We start from the raw sequence: 25,721 nt of genomic DNA on the forward strand, positions 1-25,721 counted from the left end.
TGTTTATTCTTATCTCTTTTCTAGTCCTCCTGTTTTTTACCCTTGACTGCATTTACTCTGAACTTGCCTGCCACGCTGTACCTCCTTGACTCTGACCTGGTTTATGATCTTTTGCCTGTCCACGACCTTTCTCTTGCCTGCCCCTTGGATTATAATAAATATCAGAGACTCGAACCATCTACCTCCCGTGTCTGCATCTGGGTCTCGCCCTGTGCCTTTATAGGTAATCGATTTGATAAAATAGCATGTCATATAACTTAATCAGTCAGAGACACGACACAGTACTACCCTCTGGAGAGTCCTGAGGTTGTGGACGGTGCAGTTGCCATACATTGCGGCAATACAGCCGGACAGGATGCTCTCGATGGTGCATCTGAGGTCGTAGGGGTCTTGCACCTGTTGCACCTTCTTTACCTTGCTGTTGGTGTGAAGTTGCTGCAAAGAAAATATATTGACTTACTAGGATTTTTAAAAGACAAACTAAGTTTCTGTCTTGTCTACTTGGACTCGAGATAAGTATACTGTAGTTGCGTTAATATTTTTGCAGGCAGTCATGTTCATTTGATGAAAGTATTTGCCATTTTGACAGTATAATATAGTTTTGATGAACATATTTAGTGTTTTGCAAAAGGCCACAGAGTTCTGTGTCTTGTGGACTCTGTTTTGAAAATTGAAAAATGCTCTTACCCGATTGAGCAAAACTGTGATACTGGAATTCCAGGTTTGATTGAATTGGGCCTTTTATTGTATTTTATAATGGATTTAGACCGCCATCTACATTTACAACACAATATTACACATGGAGGTCAAACAGTAATGAACACACAGAGCATGTTGTACAATTATCTATTGTTGGGGATTTTCTGTTTCAGTTCCATTTGATTCCATAAAACCTCATACAGATTAAAAAATCCATACAATGAGACAAAAACACAGTCTATACAAATATATGTAATAAAAATTCACAAAGCAATCCGTAAAGCTGTTCAAATGTTTCACGAAGTCCGAAGAGTTCTTTCAAAGTCCAGTGAGTTTTGCTTTGAACTCCTTCCCACATCTTGAACTTTGACAGATGACATTTGTCTTCAGCTCATTCACATGTCCCCCCAAACCTTCTGAGTCTAATGGACAACAAATTCCTCTCATAGATTGAGACATTTCTTTTCTCTTCTGTTCTTTCACCAAAAAAAACCAGCACCAGACACATGATCACCGGTTTGCCTTATTTTCAAGGTAATATTAAAAACTAAATTAACATGTCAACTTAACAAATGGACCTAAAAGAGAAGCCAATATAAGTATCAACTTGTTTTCTAAACCCATTGACCTCGTAGCTTAATGTTGTTTTGTGTTGTCAGAGCCTCTGGTTTAGGTGACATGGTGGATTGGGTGATGACAGGAGTTAACAAAATAGACTAAAAGCTGTGAGGAGGAAATGTGTGCAGATTATTAGCAAAGAAAGTATAGAGTGAAAGGGCAGATATAAATAACAAAGACATGGTACTTGGATCTGCCCCTCTAAGACAAATTTAGATTTTCTCTTTTAGTAAACCTGAGAGATTAGGGAGGAAGAACTGCACTTTGTCATCAACTACTAGATGTGTATATAAAAAAAAACTTTTACAACACACAAAATGAACTTCTTGGCCTAAAAAGTACTTGAAACTCTGAAAACATTTGGCACCTCATTTAGATTGGTCAATGAATGTCTCAAGACGTAATAGACTGGCGTCACTGGTTTTATGCAGAGTTTACAGAGGGACAAACAGACCACTTTTTGTAAACAGAATATCCCCAAGAGGACCACAGTGGTATTTCTCTCTCCAGGTTGGCACAGACACAGTTCAACTATGACATCTAGTCTCACCCACAATTAACAGTAAAGAAGAAAAATCCTTACTGCCAAAGACCACATTTTTACAGATCTCACACTGACTCAATCAACCCCATAGCACACAAATATAAACTGCCTTCTCATTAAAAGTTAGACAAATGTATTTTTTATTCTTCAGCTAAATTGTTTCACAACCTATTCAAATCTATAATGACAAGTATATTAATTCTGAACATTTCCTATTACCCAAAAGAAACAGAATACAATCCAAACAGCTATGAAAAATATACTTTTTTATTATAAAGTTAGTTCATTTACATATCATAAAATACAAATAAACAAATGCAACCATACCTGTACTGCTATGTTGACCATAGTCCATACATTTAACTTAGGACACCCTGATTGTCAATTATTATTTTCAGTTTAAAGACTTGAAGTTGACATTCAAAGCTGTATCCAAATAAATATTACTTTTTTTGTGTTAGAGAGTGGATTATAGTAAGTGCATGAAACTAATCGAATCAAATGTAAGTCAAAGTCATGACATTCCATCCACAAAAAGAATCACTTGTCATTCAATTCACCACTAAATTCTCTACATGTTTTTTTGTTTATCATAATTTAATATAAAACAACTCCTGAACTTCCCAAATGGTGGACTTGAGGATTTAAACCACAATAAACTACTCAAACTTGTTTTACTCTCAGGATTATTCTTAGTCTTCTCTAAGGTACGCCTCATGCACGTCATCACCACCCCTCTCTATGAAAGAGGCATACTCCGCCATCCTCTGGATATCCTCGGCCTGGGTCTCAGCCAGCTTTCTCTCAGCATCCACAGATATCTGCCGGACCTCCTCCACCTGAACCTTGGCCACCTGCAAATTGGTCTTGGCTGTGACGGATGCATGCTCAGCTCCTGGGGGAAAAAACAAGATGGTGGTATTTTAGTCATTTCACCATTACAGAGAAAATGGGCCAAAGATGAAACCTTCAATCCATGGTAATACTGGGTGACATTGAGCAGGTACCCCTGTCCATCATCTCAATTGTGCTGCATCATGGGAATTAGAGTACATGGTGACCTGGACCTAGTTCTTTACCATCAAAGCCCTATTGACTAACAGCTACTGATCCATACATTCACCAAAGTGTGAGACTGACAGCTCTTGAAAGAGGGTGCACAAACAGCAAACTACAAAGTAGTGAAACAGAGATACACAAAACAAACAATGGGGGCCTTTCTCAGAGCTAGCAGGTTTATTACAGCACTGACAGGTTAATGTCTGTATGAGAATCACAGTGCTGACTGAGGAAAGTCATGGGGAGCATCAGGTACTACACTAACACTAGCTTGTGTATGCATGTATCATTGTTGTGAAATTCAAGGTTGTGGTTCAGTTCTTTTTAGTGAAACAGGTTGTATTGGTTTATTCGGATCCCATTAGCTTTTGCCAAAGCAGCAGCTATTCTTCCTGGGGTCCACACAAAAACACGACAAGTAACAAAACACTGACAGACAACAGTCGCACACATTTTTAACACAACCTTTTCACATACCAGTGTTGTACGCTTCCTCAGCTGCCATTTCACACAGGTTGACAGCATTAATCCAGTTTGACTCAAAGCGGTTGCATTCATCTAGTCTGCCACCAACCTGCCAGAACAGACACAGAGAGAGAGAGAACCCCATCAGAACATTTTATTACTTTCTTGAGAGTTTTATAGAGCTCAAACCGTATTTACTTTTAGAACATAAATGATCAACTTTGATGAAAGGCAAACAAGAGTGACTAAAGCATTTACTATGTGAGATTGTGAGAAGGTATATCAACATTTATTTGGAAATAAACAAGACACCCTAAAGACAGCTTTTCCAGATGAATGGATACAAATATTCATATTTTCTGAAAGAGTACTTTGCAAGACAACAGTGTATTTTTGGTGTATTTGATTACACATTTCATTCACCTACCTCAACACGCTGACCAACGATCACTTGCCAAATGGCATCCTGCTCAACAGAGGAGAGTTTCCCCAGTGAAGCCAGATATCTCCTCTGGAGGGCGATGAGGGTATGGAGAGCCTGAGGACAACGCAAACACATGGTCAAAAACATGAAGGGTCATTTAGGTAACATGATGCCATTGGCTTACTGGTTAAATTAGTATTTGATATTTCAAATGGCTAAAATTATCACACTGTACAACTTAGCATGAATGATAACAAAAATCCACTATGATTGCTTCAGGTACTTACTTTGGCATATTGTGTGATGGAGTCTACGAGAGCCTGAGTGGTCTGGGAGAGGTAAGTGTTTGCACTGTCTGTAACCATAGAGGATGCTCTTCGGATCAGGGATTCATGAGAGAGGTTCTCCACTTGCTGGATAGAGAGAAACAGAAAAGTTTAATACAAGAGCTGAAAGGGGGGATTTTTATGTTTCATGCATATGATTGCATGTATATGATGTCAGCCTTATTCAAGTTGTTCAGCACAGAGAAAGAGAAAAGGTCCTGTACCAGCATGAAGGGGACAGCTCTCAGCCCACTCCCAACACTCAAAGAGGCCAAGCTCGTTCTGGTAACATCCGTGAAACGCACAAGCCTCTGACGCGAGGGCTTCCTACTGTTGAGGACACTCGCTGCTGTGCTCCTGCAAGGTAATGAAAGAAAACAACAGCGCTGACATTAACAAGCTACATTAGTTAATGCAAATCGATATTTATCTTAGACGATACTGTTGCTGTTTTCATACGAATATAATTCATTAGGGTGGAATGATGCAGTTGCTATTATAAAGTTATTTACCTGAAGAAATTGAGACAAGCAACGCTTCTTCTGAGCGCCGTCATATTGGTCCGGAGCAAAAGGAAGTCCGTCCGACTTTGTAGAAGTGCCCCAGTAGCACAAGCAGAGCATTGTCTAATAGCTTGCATTTTACTTGTAGTGTGGTTGATTACTATTCAACTTAAATATAAGATATATAAGGTTACTTTTGTGATGTATTAATGTCTCAAATTATTTTTCAACCAAAATTCCTTTACCAGAATGATTTACGTTAGAAATAGGTATATGTCGCCACCTAGTGGTAAAAAAAATAGTCAACCGCGTATGCTGTATTCCTGCTGTAGTCTTGTATTCTTTTGCACAACTGTGCTTTCTGAATCCTGTAGACTCCCAGGGGTATTTATACGGCCACAGAACAAGCAGCCTCCCACCACACAGATGTATTGATTCCTGAAATGTGCCAACTAGACATTGCCTGAAGGTCCAGGAGGGGACCTATTACGCACATACTACGTAAGCATAAGGTTATGTAAATTGAACTCATCGGTCCCCTTAGAGTTTTTTTTTTCTGGCAAACAGATATTTCAATATCAGCTTCAATAGTCACTTTATTGATTAATTTACTGATGAATCAGTGTCCCTCCAATTAAACTTAATGACAGACAGTTCACCCCAAAATTAGTCAGACATTCACATCAAAAGTGATCTAATGTTGAGAAGAGTCCATGTTCCCCCACTACATCTGTCATGTAGATTTAGCTATACAGTATGTCAGACCCAAATAAATGGTAAAGTTATAGGCACCATATAATTGAATGGTAGTTTGAGCTACACATATCCACAAGATGGTGCTTCCAACTACAGGCTGATCTTGACTTCAACCATTATGTGTGGCCAAAGGATTTGGTATGTAGTGACAATGAATATTATACTGGTTTTCAAAAGCCAGAGACAACGGAAAACCTTAGAGGCTGGAATACTATAAGGAGAGTGATCTTGTTTGTGTTTGTGATATTTTCTTATTTGGTCAATTAAATCGGAGTTCCTCTTTGGTCTTATTCTGGCCAATAGTTTGATCTATGATGTGTGTAGACCAAACTATTGAGAAATGATGTGACTAAACTCAACAATAATAGTAAGAAATTGTATTATGATGCCAAGATCAATGATATAAAGAATGATGGGAAAAAACTTTGGAGTACTTTAAATGAAGTTATGGGCAGAAAGACAAACTTAACTCTATCTTTCATCGAATCAGATGACCTATTCATCACAAAACCATTTGATGTTGCCAATTATTTTAATCAATCAATAATGACAAACCTCTTGGTATTGACAACTTTAAATGAAATGCTACTGAGGATGGTATCTGACTCTATAGCCACTCCTATCTGTCATATCTTTAATCTGAGCATAGAGAAAAGTATCTGTCCTCAGGTCTGGAGGGAAGCTAAAGTCATTCTAGTAAAGAAGCCTTTAATGGTTCTAACAGCCAACCTTGCTTTGCTGCTAGCTCTTACAAAACTAGAAAAAAAATTGTTTGAGCAAATACAATTCTATTTCTTTGTAAACAAATTAACAACTGACTTTCAGCATGCTTATGGAGAAGGGCAATGAACATGTATTGCACTGAGACAAATTACTTATGATTGGTTGAAATACATTATTTTAGATGTCAGTGCAGCCTTTGATATTATTTACCATAACCTGTTGTTGAACAAACATATGTGTTATGGCTTTTCAGCATCTGCCATGTTGTGGATTCAGATAGTATTCACACCCCTTTACTTTTTCCACATGTTGTTGTGTTACAGCCGGAATTTATAATTGATTCAATTGAGATGTTCTGTCACTGGCCTACACACAATACCTCATAAAAAAATAGTTTTTTAAACAAATTAATTAAAACTGAAAAGCTGAAATGCCTTGAGTCAATAAGTATTCAACCTCTTTGTTATGGCAAGCCTAAATAAGTTCAGGAGTAAACATTTGTTTAACAAGTCACATAATAAGTTGCATGGTCTCCCTCTGTGTGCGATAATAGTGTTAAATATGATTTTGGAATGACTACGCCATCTCTGTACCAAACACATACAATTATCTGTAAGGTCCCTCAGGTGAGCAGTGAATTTCAAACAGATTCAACATATTGTACTCTACTGTACTCTACAGAATAACATTTTACTGTGCTCTACTGTACTGAACTGTGCCATACTGTACTGTGCTGTTCAATCTTGTAAAACAGCCTAGACATCTATGACTCGTTCAGATTTGGTCTGTTCTGGACCGACCAAATGTGTACTTATTTGGGGGCGGATCTCATTAGAATAATACCCAGCATGCGTTGCATGTATTTGTTTTTACATTTACATTTTGGTCATGTAGCATACACTCTTATTCAGAACAACTAATAGTCTAGGGTAGATAAGCAACAACATATCACAGTCACAGCAAGAAAAAAACATTTCTGTAACTGTTACTGAGAATGTTATTGTAGTTGATCTGTTGGTTTATTCTGTAAATTGTACTGTTTTGAACATCATCACTGTCAGTTTTAAAAGGGGACAATCTTCAGTTTCTTCATCCATTTGAAGACTTTTAAATTAGTGATACATATTAGGTGGTTTTTCTAGAAGAATATAACTTATAGATTTCCATGAGCTTGGTTCAACTTTTGTTCATTTTTATACGGATGGTTAGTCCTTGTATCGATAGCTCTGTCTGTGAGTTTGAGAGTGGTTACATTTCCAGCCCCATCCCTCAGCTGTTTACCAAATCAGTGGCAGGGAAATGCTTTATTATAGTTCAAACATGCAGATTGCCCCTTTAAAGCTTTTGAAAAATCTAACATAAGTGCCTGTGTCATTGGGTACACTAGTAAATATTCTAAATCAAATCAAATTAATTTATTTGGCCACATGCGCCAAATACAACAAGTGTAGACTTTACCGTGAAATGCTTACTTACAAGCACTTAACCAACAGTGCAGTTCAAGAAGAAGTAAGTAGGCTAAAAGCAAGTAGGCTAAAATAAAAAGTAATAGTAAATAGTAACACAATAAGAATAACAATTACAAGGCTATATACAGGGGGCACCGGGTCAGTGTGCAGGGGTACAATCTAGTTGAGGTAATATCTACATATAGGTGGGGGCGAAGTGACTATGCATAGGTAACAAACAAACAGCGAGTAGTAGTAGTGTACAAGAGGGGGGGGGGGGTCCATTTAAATTGTCCGGTGGCATTTAAAAAAAAATATTCAGCAGTCTAATGGTTTGGGGGTAGAAGCTGTTGAGGAGCCTCTTGGTCCTAGACTTGGTGCTCCGGTACTGCTTGCCGTGCAGTAGCAGAGAAAACCGTCTATAACTTGGGTGACGGAGAATCTGACCATTTTCTTTGTTGCAATCTTCAGTTGGCTCCTCTTTCGTATATAAAATCCATTTAAAAATAATTATTGTGATATGGTGCTTACTTCATTGAGAATGTATATGCAGTTTAAAATTGGCTATATGACAAAAAAAATGACCAAAGAAATATGTATTTTGAACGTCTGTGAATGACGTCTTGTCACCTTTCATTCAGAAACAAAAATGATCCTGATTTTAATGTCTGGAAAATATTTATTTTCAATGCTTGGAAAATATGTATTTTCAAGGTCCAAAAAATACGTATTTTAAACATCCGGAAAATTGGCCATATGACCAGAAGAAATTACAAAAAAAGTGTATTTTGAACGTCTGTAAATGACTTCTTTTCACCTCTCATTCAGAACCTAAAATGAACCTAACTTAAATGTTTGGAGAAGACGTCTTTTCAACATCATGTTGCTTACCATACATGGGTGATATATAAAAGAACAATGCAATATTCATTACCAGGTATGACTATAACAACCTTATTGTTTAGTATAACAACAAAAAAATATTCTTAGCATTTTGATCAGGCAACAAATAGCACTAGCCTTTAGATGACAGAAAGGTGCATTATTTTTAGGTGACTGACAATTAAGTTCAGCCGCATGTTCCCTGTTATGAAATTAAAATATTAATTTGTTTTTAATTGAGTATTTCATGATGGTATCACCTTGTTTGTTCATATTTACTCTTACCTTGTCTATCTTCTGATGATGTAGTCTTTTGGGAACATTGAAGAACTTGACCTCTTATGGTATGAGGTCATATTATGGGACTTACATTAGTGTAGTTGTTGATACATTGTTTTGTAGAGATATACAGTATATCATTATGAGACTGGTTGTCTGAGAATGAGTGTCAGACGTTTTGCCATTGAGCAGCATCACTACCAGCTGCTGGTGGCTGATGGGCTGATTAGGACAACTCAGATCTTTTACTTTAGCCTAATTAAGCTTGATATTAGAGAGTAAATACTGAGACCGGGCTCTCTCTGTACAGCAACAAATTGTTGTTGCTTTTCAAAACAAACAATGCACATTAGGCACTGCAAAATTATGAATAATTAATGACAAACGTTTATGACGTTCAAAAAGCCTTAATAAGCCACACAGGAGTTCTAGCAAGTCTTTCATCACCATTCTCATCATGAGGGACCAACACGGAGAAAAACAGATGAACATTGAAGAGAACTAAGTCAGGCCCAGAGAGGATATGTTTTGGTCAGTCGCAGTATGATGTCTGGCTACTACTTCCACCCACAGTATGATGTCTGCCCATTGGCTACTAACAGTCAGGTACAGCAGGCTGTTTTGGTCAGACGTACAGTACCAGTCAAAAGTTTGGACACAGCTAATCATTCAAGGGTTTCTCTTTATTTTTACTATTTTCTACATTGTAGAATAATAGTGAAGACATCAAAACTATGAAATAACACATGGAATCATGTAGTAACCAAAAAAGTGTTAAACAAATTAACAGATATTTTATATTTGAGATTCTTCAATGTAGCCATCCTTTGCCTTGATGACAACTTTGCACACTCTTGGCATTTTCTCAACCAGCTTCATGAGGTAGTCACCTGGAATGCATTTCAATTAACAGGTGTGCCTTATTAAAAGTTAATTAGTGGAATTTCTTTACTTCTTTCTACATTTCATTTTTTAATTATTGAATATTCTAAACATACAATATACTTGCAGTGAAGCCGCTCAACAACTACATCATACCAGTCATCCAACAGATTCCCATTCAGAGTGGCACACTGAAGCATCCAGGGTCAATGTCCGGCTCAAGGGCATGTTGACCGATCTACCACCAGGCCAAAAAACATGAACCCGAACCCTCCAAGATCCCCCACAGTTCCCCAATAGCTGTCCCTCAACCATTAGAGACCCCTCCAACAGTCCCCCCCAGGAATAAAAAATAATTCCATTCCCCAACCCCAAGAACCCCCACCCCCCAATGCACCAACAACCAAGAGAATGAACTAAAGAGAAAAGGAAAAGACAGAAGAAAACAGCAAACAATGCAAAAAAATAATGAAACAAAATAAATTTAAAACAAAGGACATCAAGGACAACTAAAATCATAACAGCAATGCCAACTGTATATGTTTGTGTGCATGTCTGGCACTATTACATGTGTGCGTTCATGTATGTGTTTATTTGAATGAGAGTGTGTATATGCATGTGTACAAACTAGAGGTCGACCGATTAGGATTTAACACCGATAACGATTATTGGAGGACCAAAAAAAGCCGATTCCGATTAATTTAATTGATTAATTAATTAATTAATACAATTTATTTTTATGTATTTATTTGTAATAATGACAATTACAACAATAGTGAATGAACACTTTTATTTTAACTTAATATAATACATCAACAATATCAATTTAGCCTCAAATACATAATGAAACATGTTCAATTTGGTTTAAATAATGCAAAAACAAAGTGTTGGAGAAGTAAAAGTGCAATATGTGCTAACGTTTAAGTTCCTTGCTCAGAACATGTTAAAAGGGACCACCAGTTTTCATATGAGTCTTCAATATTACCAGGTAAGAAGTTTTAGGTTGTAGTTATTATAGGACCATTTCTCTCCATACCATTTGTATTTCATATACCTTTGGCTATTGGATGTTCTTATAGTCCTCTTGACAATTCAAAACTCGCTACACTCGCATTAACATCTGCTAACCATGTGTATGTGACAAATAAAATTTGATTCGATTTTTTTATTTGATTTCCTTAAGGGCACGGTGATGATAGTTTGTAGAGTGATTACCTTTACTGTCCATTGAGGTACTTAACACTGTGTTATAGTCTCCTACCATAATGAGTAGATCATTTGTTGCCTGTAAGTTCAATAAATAGGTATACATGTTTTTGAAGAAGTGTGGATCATCCTGATTTGGACCATATAGATTAATGAGCCAAATCTCTTTTTCGTCCACTTTCATATTCAAAAGGATCCACCTTCCTTACGAATCATTCCTGACTATTTGCACATTCAGATCGACATTTTTGTTAATTAATATCATCACACCCTTTGAGTTCCTTTGTCCTTGACAGAACATTATTTCACCACCCCATTCCCGTTTCCACCCAACTTCATCTCAGTATGTAGACTGAGTTTCCTGTAAAAAGTATATGTTATATTCCTTTTCCTTTAGTCATGTAAAGACTGATCCTCTTTTTTTATAATCTGCTAAACCGTTACAATTATAACTGGCTATACTTATTTCATCCCTTTGACCATAATTAGTGTTTGTAAGTTACTGCCATCAGAGGTATTATGATGGTCAAATGTCTGATATTTAGAATTCAAGAAATACGTTCTAGAAATATTAGTTTTATTCCCTTGCGTGTTTGCCTGTGGGCCAATGCCACAGATGTTAGAAAATTGAGACAAGATATTATGTGTGTAGCAAATCTGAGTAGGTTGATGTGTATGATATTGGATGTGATATAGTGAGAGTGTGTACAATGTCTGTATAAGAGTAGGACTATAATGTGTGATGTCCAAATAAATAATAACTCTATGTGTGTAACATGTAGTGCGTATAGCCTTACAGTTTTTTTCGATTGCTAAACGACAGTGGGCACAACTGGAGTCACATGTGCAAAACTCTAACTACAGTCTGCACTACCAACAGTCACCTGAGCTAAACAGTTCACATCACCTGCAAAACTCATTCCAGGCAGCACAACTCTTAACACATGGCTCAAAACACGCTCAGTGCAGCCAAACACTATGCACAACCCTCACTGAGATAACACACACTGTCACTCAGAACACACTTAAAAACACTAGCATCAAACACCAATACAGAAAATACAAACTTTTCATCTTTACAGTTTGAACAATTTCAGTGACTTCATACAAAGTAATATTTTCTTCAAAGAAAAGAGTGACATTCTTTCACATGATTTATTAAACATTTTAGAACATGCCACCCTTCTCCCTCCACGAACCCATCTTCCTTGTTCCATTTCCAAAATGAATCTTTCTGAGCTCTACCTATATATACTGTAATATGTGTGTGTGTTCACTAACAAGTCTAAATCAAGACACTTGCTTAGCCTTTCAGCTGAAATTGCAATCAGCAGTGTTTGAAAGGCACAAGGCTGAAATCTATTCCGTTTTGAATGTGTGGTTCACAGTTTTGACAGCAGTGTGTTAGCATTTGAACAAAGTGCTGTAAATCCACAGTGTTGTGCAGGTTGTGGTTAAAGTCATGGGATAAGTATGTAGAGTTTTGAAAACTGTGTTCAAGCAATGAAAAACGAACTAGAGTTTGGTCCACATAAACTGCTGCTGTGCAGACTGTAGTTAGAGTTTTGCACATGTGACTGCAGTTGTGTCCACTGTCGTTTAGCAATCGAAAAAAAACTGTAATATTCATGATGATAATTGTAAACCATATCATATCACCATCATAGGTGCATCACAATTACCTTTAACATAATTGAAATCACATCCCAGCATTTCCACAGCAATTGACGTTTCACATGATCCTGAAAGAGACCTTGCATTACTCTAGAGACGGCTTTACTACAGTACAAATATATTCCGGACAATATGTTATTATTCCCCAATGCCTCTATTCTGATATATTGCTTGTTGTAAACATATATAAACTTGTAGACGAATACATAAAAAATATAGACAAACAATAAACACTTTCAATTATAAAACAGTTCTCGACAATAGAGAGAGAGGGAGAAAAGAGAGTGAGAGGAGAGGGAGGTCAGGTATGTGTGTGTGTGTGTGTGTGTGTGTGTGTGTGTAATTGAGTAAGTGTGTAATTGAGTAAGTGTGTGTTCATATCCACTTCGTAATGTTCAGATATTTTTACAGTTCCCATACCTTCTTTTTTTTGTAACCCGAAGTCCCCGTAGAATTTAGTACAGCCACAGTGTTATGGAGCTGTCTCGGAATAGCTGTCCATCTATAAAGAGTTTGTCCACAATGATAAAGACACACTTACCATTCTGCCTTTGTTGTCTTTGAACCATATACAGTCTCTTACGGCATTCGTTTATCTCCCTTGGAAATTGGTCATTGAGACCGAATTTGGTCCCTTTAAGCTCCCTTCCCCTGCTTTTGATCAGCTCCTTTTGTTGGTAGTGTACAAATTTTGCGATGATCGGTTAGGGACCCTTGGTTTTTTCGCCCCAAACTCCAAGTCTGTGTACTCGGTGGAAAGCCACCTTGTTTACAGTCTCTATAGGAAGTTTCAAGGCGGATTGCATGAATTCTCTGATCGCACCCTCTGGATTATTGGATGTGTCCTCAGGAATCCCAGAAAAAAAATGAGATTTTCACGCATGCTATGACTTTGTATGTCTAGTAGCGACTCCTTCATCCCCCTGTTTTCCTTGAGTAGACAATCCATGTTGGAATCGTGGATTTTTACCTTGGCCGTGAGTGTCTTGTTTTCTCTTTGGAGTATGAGAATTTCTTTCCTTCTTAATGCGTTTGAGCCAATCAGTTGTGTTGTGACAAGGTAGGGGTGGTATACAGAACATAGCCCTATTTGGTAAAAGACCAAGTCCATATTATGGCAAGAACAGCTCAAATAAGCAAAGAGAAATGACAGTCCATCATTACTTTAAGACATGAAGGTCAGTCAATAAGGAACATTTCAAGAACTTTGAAAGTTTCTTCAAGTGCAGTTGCAAAAACCATCAAGCGCGATGATGAAACTGGCTCTCATGAGGACCACCACAGGAAAGGTTCAAGTAACAGACATATCTCAAAATCAACTGTTCAGAGGAGACTGCGTGAATCTGGCCTTCATGGTCGAATTGCTGCAAAGAAACCTTACTAAACACCAATAATAAGAAGAGAATTTCTTGTGCCAATAAACACGAGCAATGGCCATTAGATAGGTGGAAATCTGTCCTTTGGTCTGATGAGTCCAAATTTGAGATTTTTGGTTCCAACCGCCGTGTCTTTGTGAGACACAGAGTAGGTGAACAGATGATCTCCGCATGTGTGATTCCAACCGTGAAGCATGGAGGAGGAGGTGTGATGGTGTGGGGATGCTTTGCTTGTGACAAGGTCGGGGATTTATTTAAAATGCAAGGCGCACTTAACTAGCATGGCTACCACAGTATTGTGCAGCGATACGCAATCCCATCCGGTTTATGCTTAGTGGAACTATCATTTGTTTTTCAACCGGGACAATGACTCAAAACACACCTCCATGCTGTGTAAGGGCTAATTGACAAAGGAAAGGATGGAGTGCTGCATCAGATGACCTGGCCTCCACGATCACCCAACCTCAACCCAATTGAGATGGTTTGGGATGAGTTGGACCGCAGAGTGAAGGAAAAGCAGCCAACAAGTGCTCAGCATGTGTGGGAACTCCTTCAAGACTGTTGGAAAAGCCTTCCTCGTGAAGCTGGTTGAGAGAATGCCAATAGTGTACAAAGCTGTCATTAAGGCAAAGGGTGGCTACTTTGAAGAATCTCAAACATTTGTTTAACACTTTTTTGGTTACTACATGATTCTATATGTGTTATTTCATAGTTTTGATGTCTTCACTATTATTCTACAACGTAGAAAATAGGAAAAAATAAAGAAACTCTTGAATGAGTAGGTGTGTCCAAACTTTTGACTGGTACTGTAGTTTTGACGGTATTCTTCTCAGCTGGCTGATAGGTAGATGGATGGGAAGCCTTCTAGTTGTGTATTAGAAATGATCCTCTACAGCATATGCATAGTAGTGGTCACCAAACTTGGTCCCGCAGAGCAGCATGGTACAGACATTGTGTTGCAGCAGCCAAAGACCAAAACAAATAATAAACCCATGGTCAAAGCTATATGACCAGCCTAAGGTGTTTTATTGCTGGGTTGGAAAAAAACATGCACACCCTGTTGCTATCCAGGACTAGGTTTGGTGACTTCTGTTGTGTACAATTGAAACAGTTTTTCTGGGGAAGTGAACACAAGTCAAGAGTCCTCTGCCTTTTGAATCTGTACTGCAGGTCATCACACAGCTATACTCGTTTTGACCTCAACAAACTGTGCAGGTTCAGTTCCTGAGGATGACATCATACACCTCCAAATAGCATTCCCTCAAGGCTGTCATATAGCAGTCCATTGAAAAGTAGAGTAGGCCTCACAGCAAAAAACAAAACTAAGTTTGAGTAGCATTCAGAATGTAGTGTTTATTTTCATATGTTTGACTATTACATAGCATGATAGTTTGCACCATGCAGTGGTGTAAAGTATTTAAGTAAAAAATACTTTAAAATATTACCTAAGTTGTTTTTTTTTCGGTATCTGTACTTTACTTTACTATTTATGTTTTTTTTTACAACTTTTACTATTACTCCACTACATTCCTAAAGAAAATAATGTAGTTATTACTCCATACATTGTCCCTGACACCCAAAAGTACTTGTTATATTTTGAATGCTTAGCAGAACAGGAAAATTGTCCTATTCACGCCCTTATCAAGAGGGTCATCCCTATTGCATCTGATCTGGCGGACTCACTAAACACAAATGCTCCATTTGTAAATTATTTCTGAGTGTTGGGGTGTGTCCCATGGCTATCCATAAATTTAAAAAACAAGAAAATGGTACCGTCTGGATTGATTTAATATAAGGAATTTGAAATTATTTATACTTTTACTTTTGATACTTAAGTATATTTAAAACCAAATACTTTTAGGTTTGAACTCAAGCAGTATTTGTGAGAGAAAAATTACATATTTACCTGATTTATTTAATATTAATGGTTAACAATTAATTAAACTAATAGTAAGACATTTCTGTCCTACTAGTGTCTGTGTTTTTATGGTCTCCACTCTAGTTCCCTGCAGCTAATCTGGGCGTATGGTCGCCAGGGATGGCTTGAGCTGACAAATGAGTTAAAGACTGCATTACATAGACAAGAATGTGTTTTACTAGGGATAGCTTAGGAGAAGAACAATCCCTCATTGTCTCAAAATCATCCTTGCGTCTGGCAAACTTATCCAGGGCAGGGTTTACACAACAACCCCGTGCAGATAATGACAGGATGAACCCAGAGTGGCTTATGATGCCTCAATCTGCATGGGATGGGTGGAACCAATCATGACTACCGGTAAGCATTTTTAGTGTCAGCTATATATAGTACTCTGCATTTGTATAAAGATTAGGTTTCTTGGTCCAACACTCAAGGGTGCGGGTTCGACCCGCCTTATTATTGCAATAATTAATCAACAATCATAAAGATGATTGTTTGAAGAAATGTCAAAGTCTCTCTCAGTACTGAATTTCCACAACATTTTTTACTGGGTGACATTCACTTTTACTAATAGGTCAGTTTTTAATAAGGTATATTTACTTTTACTCAAGTATGACAATTGGGTACTTTTTCTCCCACTGGCACCATAAATCCAGAACATACTGCATGTGAGTGAAGAGAACTTGCCTCTGTGTTTGTATGTGTTTGAGGAATAAGAACCTCAAAGGGCTATAGGCCCAAAGGGCTATCTACTAGTGATGCCCGGGTCAGCTGTTTGTTCACCCGCACCCGCCTGCAATTTTTAATAACCTATCCGCAACTGCCCAGTTATATGTGGTAAAAAGGGTGCAAACTCAATATTAGGAAGTTGTTCCTAATGTTTGGTATACTCAGTCTATATCAGTCCACATATTTTTGTTAACCAAAATCGGCACTCTCATACAACATACAACGAGTAAAACCTCCCGCTTTGCCTCTTCCTCTCTGTCTATAATTATATAAATGCAGCTTGTCTTCTGTCATTACTTGTTGCCCTAAAATACTAAATAAACTCTTGCTCACCAGAATAATCTTATGAATCGATAGAATTAAGGCTTTAATCTAGTTGACATCAGTAAAGTTATTTTTCATCTCTCATGCAGCAAAGACATTTAGGGACTGGGTAGAAAATGAAATAACTCCAAATGACATCAGTTTGACCGGTTTTAAGGAAATTAAAACCTGTTAAAACGACTCAACATGTTTCTGATAATATTTCAGTTCAGCTTGTATGCATATTTTATGTGGTTGAAATATTGTCAGCTTTTATGATGCTGATAAAGATAGCACCTTTACAGATGTCACTAACCGTGCATTCATTCTCTCAAGATGCTAAAAAAAAGAACAAATTTACATTTGGTCATATTACTGCAAGAAATGCTTAATTCTGCAGGAGTTAACGTTATATTAGGCTATGTGAGCGGTTATAGACCTACAGTCAGTGTACAGATTTCAGGCTACTATTCCATTTAACCCATCTGAACAGTAGCAACAGTAGCCTACAGTTCTCTTGATGTGCCATTTTGAAGTCGCTATCTTGTGACTGACAAATTTGTGTAGCGCCTCACACTCATCACATATAACATAGCCTCTGCACTAATATCATCCTGTTTTACCATTTCACCAAATATTTAGCAAACATTAGGCTACTGTTCTGGGCCTGCCTTATATTTATTTTCAACCCTCTCATATTTTCTCTGATTGAATTAAACTCCGACATTGTCATTTTTGGATCCTCAGTGAATCAACGTTAACTTTTTCTGCCCAAGATCCCAAAAGCATTTGGCAGTTGGCGTGTATTTGGCGAGCGTAGTTTACCTACAGTTAGTGCCTAAAGTTTTGATTTAGGCTACACACTAATACGAAATAAAAAATTATGGAAAAAAAGCCTCAATGTAGCCTATAGATATGAATTGCGCAAGAATGATACATTTATGGAATTTTAATGCATTGCTTTCTCTTTATTCAACAAGCCAGCCACCTGCCCTTCATCCACACAATATTTCATGACCCTAAACCGGCCTGACCTGTGGATATAATTGCGGGGACTGCACGCATCACTACTATCACTACTATCACTACTATCTACAATACAACTGCACTCGTACTGCTACACAACAAACAATGCTCACACTCACATGTAGGCCTATTTACACATCTCAGTCAGAAATATCACTATATTTGATGGAACATTTATAGAATATTTACTGTAATCTGTGTGTTACTCCTAGTGAATGCCATGTATCCTGAAAACATGTTGAAATGTTATAATCCAATGAGATTACTGTGCATTACATAGTTATATGTAACTATGGAGGGGCAGGTAGCCTAGTGGTTAGAGTGTTGGGCCAGGAACCGAAAGGTTGCTGGATCGAGTCCCCAAGCTGACAAGGTAAACATATGTCATTCTGCCCCTGTTCCCTGGGTGCCAAAGACGTGGATGTCGATTAAGGCAGACCCCTGCACCTCTCTGATTCAAAGGGGTTGGGTAAAATGTGGAAGACACATTTCAGTTGAAGGCATTCAGTTGTACAACTGACTAGGTATCCCCCTTTCCCTTCCCTTTCCCTCTATGGTTAGTCTAAACATAGGAATGAGGTGCATCTGAAGATTCATGACAACATTCCTTTGAAAAATGCAGAGCACTCAGTTGATCTTTGCCTGAGGGCTCAAGAGGAGACTGAGAGAATATCACTTTGTACTGTGCTGCTGCTATGATATGTTTCCTTTCTGCCATATTTGAACCTATATCCTGATTGGAAATGTGCTTATGCTTTTTTTCTACTGGAACAAAGGTTTTTGATTGTATCTAAGCATTTAAATATATTTAAATATGTTATCTAATGCAAGAAAGTTAACATGATTTCATGTTTCAATGTCATCCTTTGTAACATGTTTATGAAATACATAAGGCCTACTGTACATAACTTCTTGTTATTGGCTATTTCAAATCAAATCAAATCAAATTTTATTTGTCACATACACATGGTTAGCAGATGTTAATGCGAGTGTAGCGAAATGCTTGTGCTTCTAGTTCCGACAATGCAGTAATAACCAACAAGTAATCTAACTAACAATTCCAAAACTACTGTCTTATACACAGTGTAAGGGGATAAAGTATATGTACATAAGGATATATGAATGAGTGATGGTTCAGAGCAGCATAGGCAAGATACAGTAGATGGTATCGAGTACAGTATATACATATGAGATGAGTATGTAAACAAAGTGGCATAGTTAAAGTGGCTAGTGATACATGTATTACATAAGGATGCAGTCGATGATATAGAGTACAGTATATACGTATGCATATGAGATGAATAATGTAGGGTAAGTAACATTATATAAGGTAGCATTGTTTAAAGTGGCTAGTGATATATTTACATCATTTCCCATCAATTCCCATTATTAAAGTGGCTGGAGTTGAGTCAGTGTCAGTGTGTTGGCAGCAGCCACTCAATGTTAGTGGTGGCTGTTTAACAGTCTGATGGCCTTGAGATAGAAGCTGTTTTTCAGTCTCTCGGTCCCAGCTTTGATGCACCTGTACTGACCTCGCCTTCTGGATGATAGCGGGGTGAACAGGCAGTGGCTCGGGTGGTTGATGTCCTTGATGATCTTTATGGCCTTCCTGTAACATCGGGTGGTGTAGGTGTCCTGGAGGGCAGGTAGTTTGCCCCCGGTGATGCGTTGTGCAGACCTCACTACCCTCTGGAGAGCCTTACGGTTGTGGGCGGAGCAGTTGCCGTACCAGGCGGTGATACAGCCCGCAAGGATGCTCTCGATTGTGCATCTGTAGAAGTTTGTGAGTGCTTTTGGTGACAAGCCGAATTTCTTCAGCCTCCTGAGGTTGAAGAGGCGCTGCTGCGCCTTCTTCACGATGCTGTCTGTGTGAGTGGGCCAATTCAGTTTGTCTGTGATGTGTATGCCGAGGAACTTAAAACTTGCTACCCTCTCCACTACTGTTCCATCGATGTGGATAGGGGGGTGTTCCCTCTGCTGTTTCCTGAAGTCCACAATCATCTCCTTAGTTTTGTTGACGTTGAGTGTGAGGTTATTTTCCTGACACCACACTCCGAGGGCCCTCACCTCCTCCCTGTAGGCCGTCTCGTCGTTGTTGGTAATCAAGCCTACCACTGTTGTGTCGTACGCAAACTTGATGATTGAGTTGGAGGCGTGCATGGCCACGCAGTCATGGTTGAACAGGGAGTACAGGAGAGGGCTCAGAACGCACCCTTGTGGGGCCCCAGTGTTGAGGATCAGCGGGGTGGAGATGTTGTTGCCTACCCTCACCACCTGGGGGCGGCCCGTCAGGAAGTCCAGTACCCAGTTGCACAGGGCGGGGTCGAGACCCAGGGTCTCGAGCTTGATGACGAGCTTGGAGGGTACTATGATGTTGAATGCCGAGCTGTAGTCGATGAACAGCATTCTCACATAGGTATTCCTCTTGTCCAGATGGGTTAGGGCAGTGTGCAGTGTGGTTGAGATTGCATCGTCTGTGGACCTATTTGGGCGGTAAGCAAATTGGAGTGGGTCTAGGGTGTCAGGTAGGGTGGAGGTGATATGGTCCTTGACTAGTCTCTCAAAGCACTTCATGATGACGGAAGTGAGTGCTACGGGCGGTAGTCGTTTAGCTCAGTTACCTTAGCTTTCTTGGGAACAGGAACAATGGTGGCCCTCTTGAAGCATGTGGGAACAGCAGACTGGTATAGGGATTGATTGAATATGTCCGTAAACACACCGGCCAGCTGGTCTGCGCATGCTCTGAGGGCGCGGCTGGGGATGCCGTCTGGGCCTGCAGCCTTGCGAGGGTTAACACGTTTAAATGTGTTACTCACCTCGGCTGCAGTGAAGGAGAGTCCGCATGTTTTCGTTGCAGGCCGTGTCAGTGGCACTGTATTGTCCTCAAAGCGGGCAAAAAGTTATTTAGTCTGCCTGGGAGCAAGACATCCTGGTCCGTGACTGGGCTGGATTTCTTCTTGTAGTCCGTGATTGACTGTAGACCCTGCCACATGCCTCTTGTGTCTGAGCCGTTGAATTGAGATTCTACTTTGTCTCTGTACTGACGCTTAGCTTGTTTGATAGCCTTGCGGAGGGAATAGCTGCACTGTTTGTATTCGGTCATGTTACCAGTCACCTTGCCCTGATTAAAAGCAGTGGTTCGCACTTTCAGTTTCACGCGAATGCTGCCATCAATCCACGGTTTCTGGTTAGGGAATGTTTTAATTGTTGCTATGGGAACGACATCTTCAACGCACGTTCTAATGAACTCACACACCGAATCAGCGTATTCGTCAATATTGTTATCTGATGCAATACGAAACATATCCCAGTCCACGTGATGGAAGCAGTCTTGGAGTGTGGAGTCAGCTTGGTCGGACCAGCGTTGGACAGACCTCAGCGTGGGAGCCTCTTGTTTTAGTTTCTGTCTGTAGGCAGGGATCAACAAAATGGAGTCGTGGTCAGCTTTTCCGAAAGGAGGGCGGGGCAGGGCCTTATATGCATCGCGGAAGTTAGAGTAACAATGATCCAAGGTTTTTCCACCCCTGGTTGCGCAATCGATATGCTGATAAAATTTAGGGAGTCTTGTTTTCAGATTAGCCTTGTTAAAATCCCCAGCTACAATGAATGCAGCCTCCGGATAAATGGATTCCAGTTTGCAAAGAGTCAAATAAAGTTCGTTCAGAGCCATCGATGTGTCTGCTTGGGGGGGATATATACGGCTGTGATTATAATCGAAGAGAATTCTCTTGGTAGATAATGCGGTCTACATTTGATTGTGAGGAATTCTAAATCAGGTGAACAGAAGGATTTGAGTTCCTGTATGTTTCTTTCATCACACCATGTCTCGTTAGCCATAAGGCATACGCCCCCGCCCCTCTTCTTACCAGAAAGATGTTTGTTTCTGTCGGCGCGATGCGTGGAGAAACCCGCTGGCTGCACCGCCTCCGATAGCGTCTCTCCAGTGAGCCATGTTTCCGTGATATGGCTGACAACAATACAACAGCTGCAGATGGTGGTAGCAGCTTCTCTCTGCAACATGTTATTGACAGGATTGTAATAGTCCAGCTGATGAATGCAATCTTCATTTACATCATCTGCCTGCTCATCTTCACCTTCTTCAAAAAGGACACCTTTCGTTCAAACACACGTTACATTTTCTTTGCTCACACACTGCTGTCTAACTGTCTGTACCTAATCATGACTAATAACTTGCTCCTCCTGACTTACTTTAGAGTCACCATTCCAGCTGCTGTGTGTGTTGTCTTTTGTGTGTTGCTGAGTGAGTTGACCTTTGCCACCTCGCTAACACTGACAGCCATGAGCCTGGAGAGCTATGTTTCCATCTGCATGCCTCTGCGCCATGGAGAGCTCTGTACACAGAGCCATTCACTGCATCTTCTTAATCCACAGCATCAGCGCCATGCAGCCCATCATAATTGTCTCCATCTTCTTTGCCTCAGCCTCTCTGGACTTCTACACGTAGCATAAGCTGTTCAGTTCTACTTTCTGGTCATATCCATTACCATTGTGTTCACTCATGTTAGAATAATTGCAGTGGCCAAAGATGCATCATCAGACAGTAAAATCTTCATAAAATGGTGATTCTCCACGCTATCCAGTTGTTCCTGTGTCTTATCCAGCGATGGTGCCTGTTCATGGAGGCTCCCATCCTGTCAATTCATTTGAAATTGTACAATAATGTGAGATTCTTTGATTACATTGTTTTCATTCTGGCCCCGCGAGTCCACTTGTCTATGGCATAAGAGATTAAACGTTTTTCCTTGCATTGTATTTTTTGGGTTGAATAAGAACATTTCCCCAATACTTGTTTATAACTGAATTGCTGGTCATATGAAAACATATCACTTGCTTAACAGACAAGGCCATTGGTATTGCTATTATTTATCACATGATTTTGCGGTATTGAAATGACCTCTGGTTTTCAAAGACCTCAGACAATTATATATTGTGTTAATCTTAAGGTATACCATATTTGAATGAACAGCTATGTTACATTTGCTTGAATGTATTTTGATTAATTATATGCATTGCAAAGTGTCTTCTAATTAGAAAAAAATGCAAATGTCTTAAACAACATTAACCATGTGTGTAATTTCAAAAATGACTTGATTGAGAGAAATAAAACTTGACTTCCTCCTCCCAAGCAATGTGAATGTATTAGATTAACTGTATCAATAACATAAATCTTGACTTGTCACGTCCTGACCTTAGTTCCTTTTTTATGTCTCTATTTTAGTTTGGTCAGGGCGTGAGTTGGGGTGGGCATTCTATGTGTTGTTCTATGTTTTTGTATTTCTGTGTTTGGCCTGGTATGGTTCCCAATCAGAGGCAGCTGTTTATCGTTGTCTCTGATTGAGAACCATACTTAGGCAGCCTGTTTTCCCACTATGATTTGTGGGTAGTTGTTTTCTGTTGTGTGTCTGCACCAGCCAGAACTGTTTCGGTCATTCTCTTTGTTATTTCAGTGTTCATTAAATAATTATGGACACATACCACGCTGCACCTTGGTCCTCTCCTTCCAACAGCCGTTACATGACTGCTGTGTGCCAGTAGATACATCTAAACAGACCTGTGAAAACCAGCAGTGAGGAGCTATAGACCGACTTGAAAGAGTACAGTAACAAAGTATGAGTTGATTCTCAACTCTGCTGATTCTCAAATTCACTCAGCAATTATTGTGACAAATTCTTGGGGTTCTCTTACTCACTGGGTCGTCTTCCACAGCGAGAAACATAACAGCATGTTTGAATAACCTATAAAACATTTGATAGAATAATAGCTATAGTTAGAACTTTTCTCATTAACCATAAATCACACCTTAAGAATGATGGAGGCCACTGTGTTCTTGGGGACCTTCAATGCTGCAGAAATGTTTTGCTACCCTTACCCAGATCTGTGCCTCGACACAATCCTGTCTCGGAGCTCTACGGTCAATTCCATTCGACCTCATGGCTTGGTTTTTGCTCTGACATGCACTGTCGACTGTGGGACCCACAGGTGTGTGCCTTTCCAAATCATGTCCAATCAATTGAATTTACCACAGGTGGACTCCAAACAAGTTGTAGAAACATCTCAAGGTTGATCAATGGAAACAGGAGGCACATGAGCTCAATTTCGAGTCTCATTGCAAAGGGTCTGAATACTTATCTAAATAAGGTATTTCAGTTTTTTATTTGTAATACATTTGCACAACAAATCTAACCTGTTTTCACTTTGTTACTTGTTTCTTGCTGTCCCCCCGCCAGTGATCAGGCCTACCACCGTCCTGTCATCAGCAAACTTGATGATGGTGTTGGAGTAGTGCGTACAGGAGAGGACTAAGCACACGCCCCTGTGTTGAGGGTCATTGTGGCAGAGGTGATGTTGCCTACCCTCACCACATGGGGTCAGCCAGTCAGGAAGTCCAGGATCCAGTTGATAGAGGCTGCTGTCTTGCAGATTCATTTGAGATTATTTATTGATGTGAGGTACTTTGATTACATAGACATCACGGGACCAAAATAAAAGCCACTTGTCTATGGCCTAAGGGATGAATTTTTTTTTTTTGCATTGAGATATTATGCACTTTGTGGGTTGAATAAGAGAATTTCCCAAAATGTGTTGATATTTAAATTGCTGATTACAGAGAAATAACTTTAAATTGCATCATGCACTCACAAATAGTGGCTTTACTGTTTCATATTTAGATATATAAAACAAGGTTTACTACAGCATGTAACAGGGTATTATTTATCATTATCACGTGATCTTGTGGTATTGGAATGCACTTTTCTTTGCCAAGACCTCAGACAATTATGTACTGTGTTAATGTCTTGGTATATTTGCACAACTCTGTTACATGTGCTCATGTATGTGTTTAGGCCTACAGCATCAATCATTGTGTGCATTGTCTTCTAATTTCAGAAACAAAATGTCATAACATAAACCACGTATGTAATTTCAAAGATTGAAATTGATCAGGAGAATAATAAAGCAGCCCAGGTCCTCATAAAGAAAACTAGCAAGGAAATCAATTATTTACTGTAGTGGCGTCTGATAAAGTGCACTTGATTTGATCTTTAGGCCAGTAACCCCAACAGGCCTCTACAGTGGAAGGGGTTACACTAACATGTCTTTATTAACCTGCTTCCCGGTTAGTGGCCCAATGCGGCACAACTGTGTAATAAGTGAAGAGTATCACACAAACATGAACCAGTGGTGTAACTGTTATTGGAATGTTTTCATGTCTATTGTACTACAATGTTACGAAGCATATCATTTCCTCATTCTTTAATCACTTGAGGTGTGTTTATTTTGATATTGATACTTTTTTATTGATTAACAAGGCAGGCCCAACATTTTTCAGATATGGTTCTTCACCAAAAAGCATATGTGAATTTTTGTAATATTCAAATTTTCAAATTTTTCACATATATATATATTTATAGGCTTAGGCTATTTACAGGCTTCAAACATAAAGATATAAAACTGTATTTTTTTGTGAAGAATCAACAACAAGTGGGACACAATCATGAAGTGGAACGACATTTATTGGATATTTCAAACTTTTTTAACAAATCAAAAACTGAAAAATTGGGTGTGCAAAATTATTCAGCCCCCTGAAGTTCATACTTTGTAGCGCCACCTTTTGCTGCGATTACAGTTGTAACTCGCTTGGGGTATGTCTCTATCAGTTTTGCACATCGAGAGACTGAAATTTTTTCCCATTCCTCCTTGCAAAACAGCTCGAGCTCAGTGAGGTTGGATGGAGAGCATTTGTGAACAGCAGTTATCAGTTCTTTCCACAGATTCTCGATTGGATTCAGGTCTGGACTTTGACTTGGCCATTCTAACACCTGGATATGTTTATTTTTGAACCATTCCATTGTAGATTTTGCT

At 39.1% G+C, this 25,721-nt stretch overlaps 1 protein-coding gene and 1 pseudogene across 1 annotated transcript; one reads left to right on the forward strand and one right to left on the reverse strand.

Annotated features, from left to right (window-relative positions):
• Window positions 1-2,110: 2,110 nt before the first annotated feature.
• On the reverse strand, window positions 2,111-5,009 carry diabloa (diablo, IAP-binding mitochondrial protein a). Its single transcript, XM_024442845.2, has 6 exons — window positions 4,648-5,009; window positions 4,360-4,492; window positions 4,097-4,222; window positions 3,813-3,923; window positions 3,398-3,494; window positions 2,111-2,756 (listed from the first exon to the last, which is right to left on the reverse strand). Exons 1-6 carry the CDS (start codon window positions 4,773-4,775, stop codon window positions 2,554-2,556), a joined length of 798 nt encoding a protein of 265 aa, XP_024298613.1. The 5' UTR covers window positions 4,776-5,009; the 3' UTR covers window positions 2,111-2,553.
• A 16,794-nt stretch (window positions 5,010-21,803) lies between these two features.
• On the forward strand, window positions 21,804-22,585 carry LOC112266130 (annotated as a pseudogene).
• Window positions 22,586-25,721: the final 3,136 nt, after the last annotated feature.

The sequence above is a fragment of the Oncorhynchus tshawytscha genome, linkage group LG13 (genome assembly GCF_018296145.1).
Source record: "Oncorhynchus tshawytscha isolate Ot180627B linkage group LG13, Otsh_v2.0, whole genome shotgun sequence".
Classification (NCBI taxonomy): Eukaryota; Metazoa; Chordata; class Actinopteri; order Salmoniformes; family Salmonidae; genus Oncorhynchus; species Oncorhynchus tshawytscha.

Excerpts from the sequence above, each read along its gene's own strand:
- diabloa (XM_024442845.2), bottom strand. The coding sequence starts at position 4,775 with ATGCAAGCTATTAGACAATGCTCTGCTTGTGCTACTGGGGCACTTCTA. Across the intron at positions 3,924-4,096 it reads CCATCACACAATATGCCAAA|GCTCTCCATACCCTCATCGC; the intron begins GTAAGTACCTGA and ends CGTTGTCCTCAG. Across the intron at positions 3,495-3,812 it reads TCGTTGGTCAGCGTGTTGAG|GTTGGTGGCAGACTAGATGA; the intron begins GTAGGTGAATGA and ends CTGTTCTGGCAG.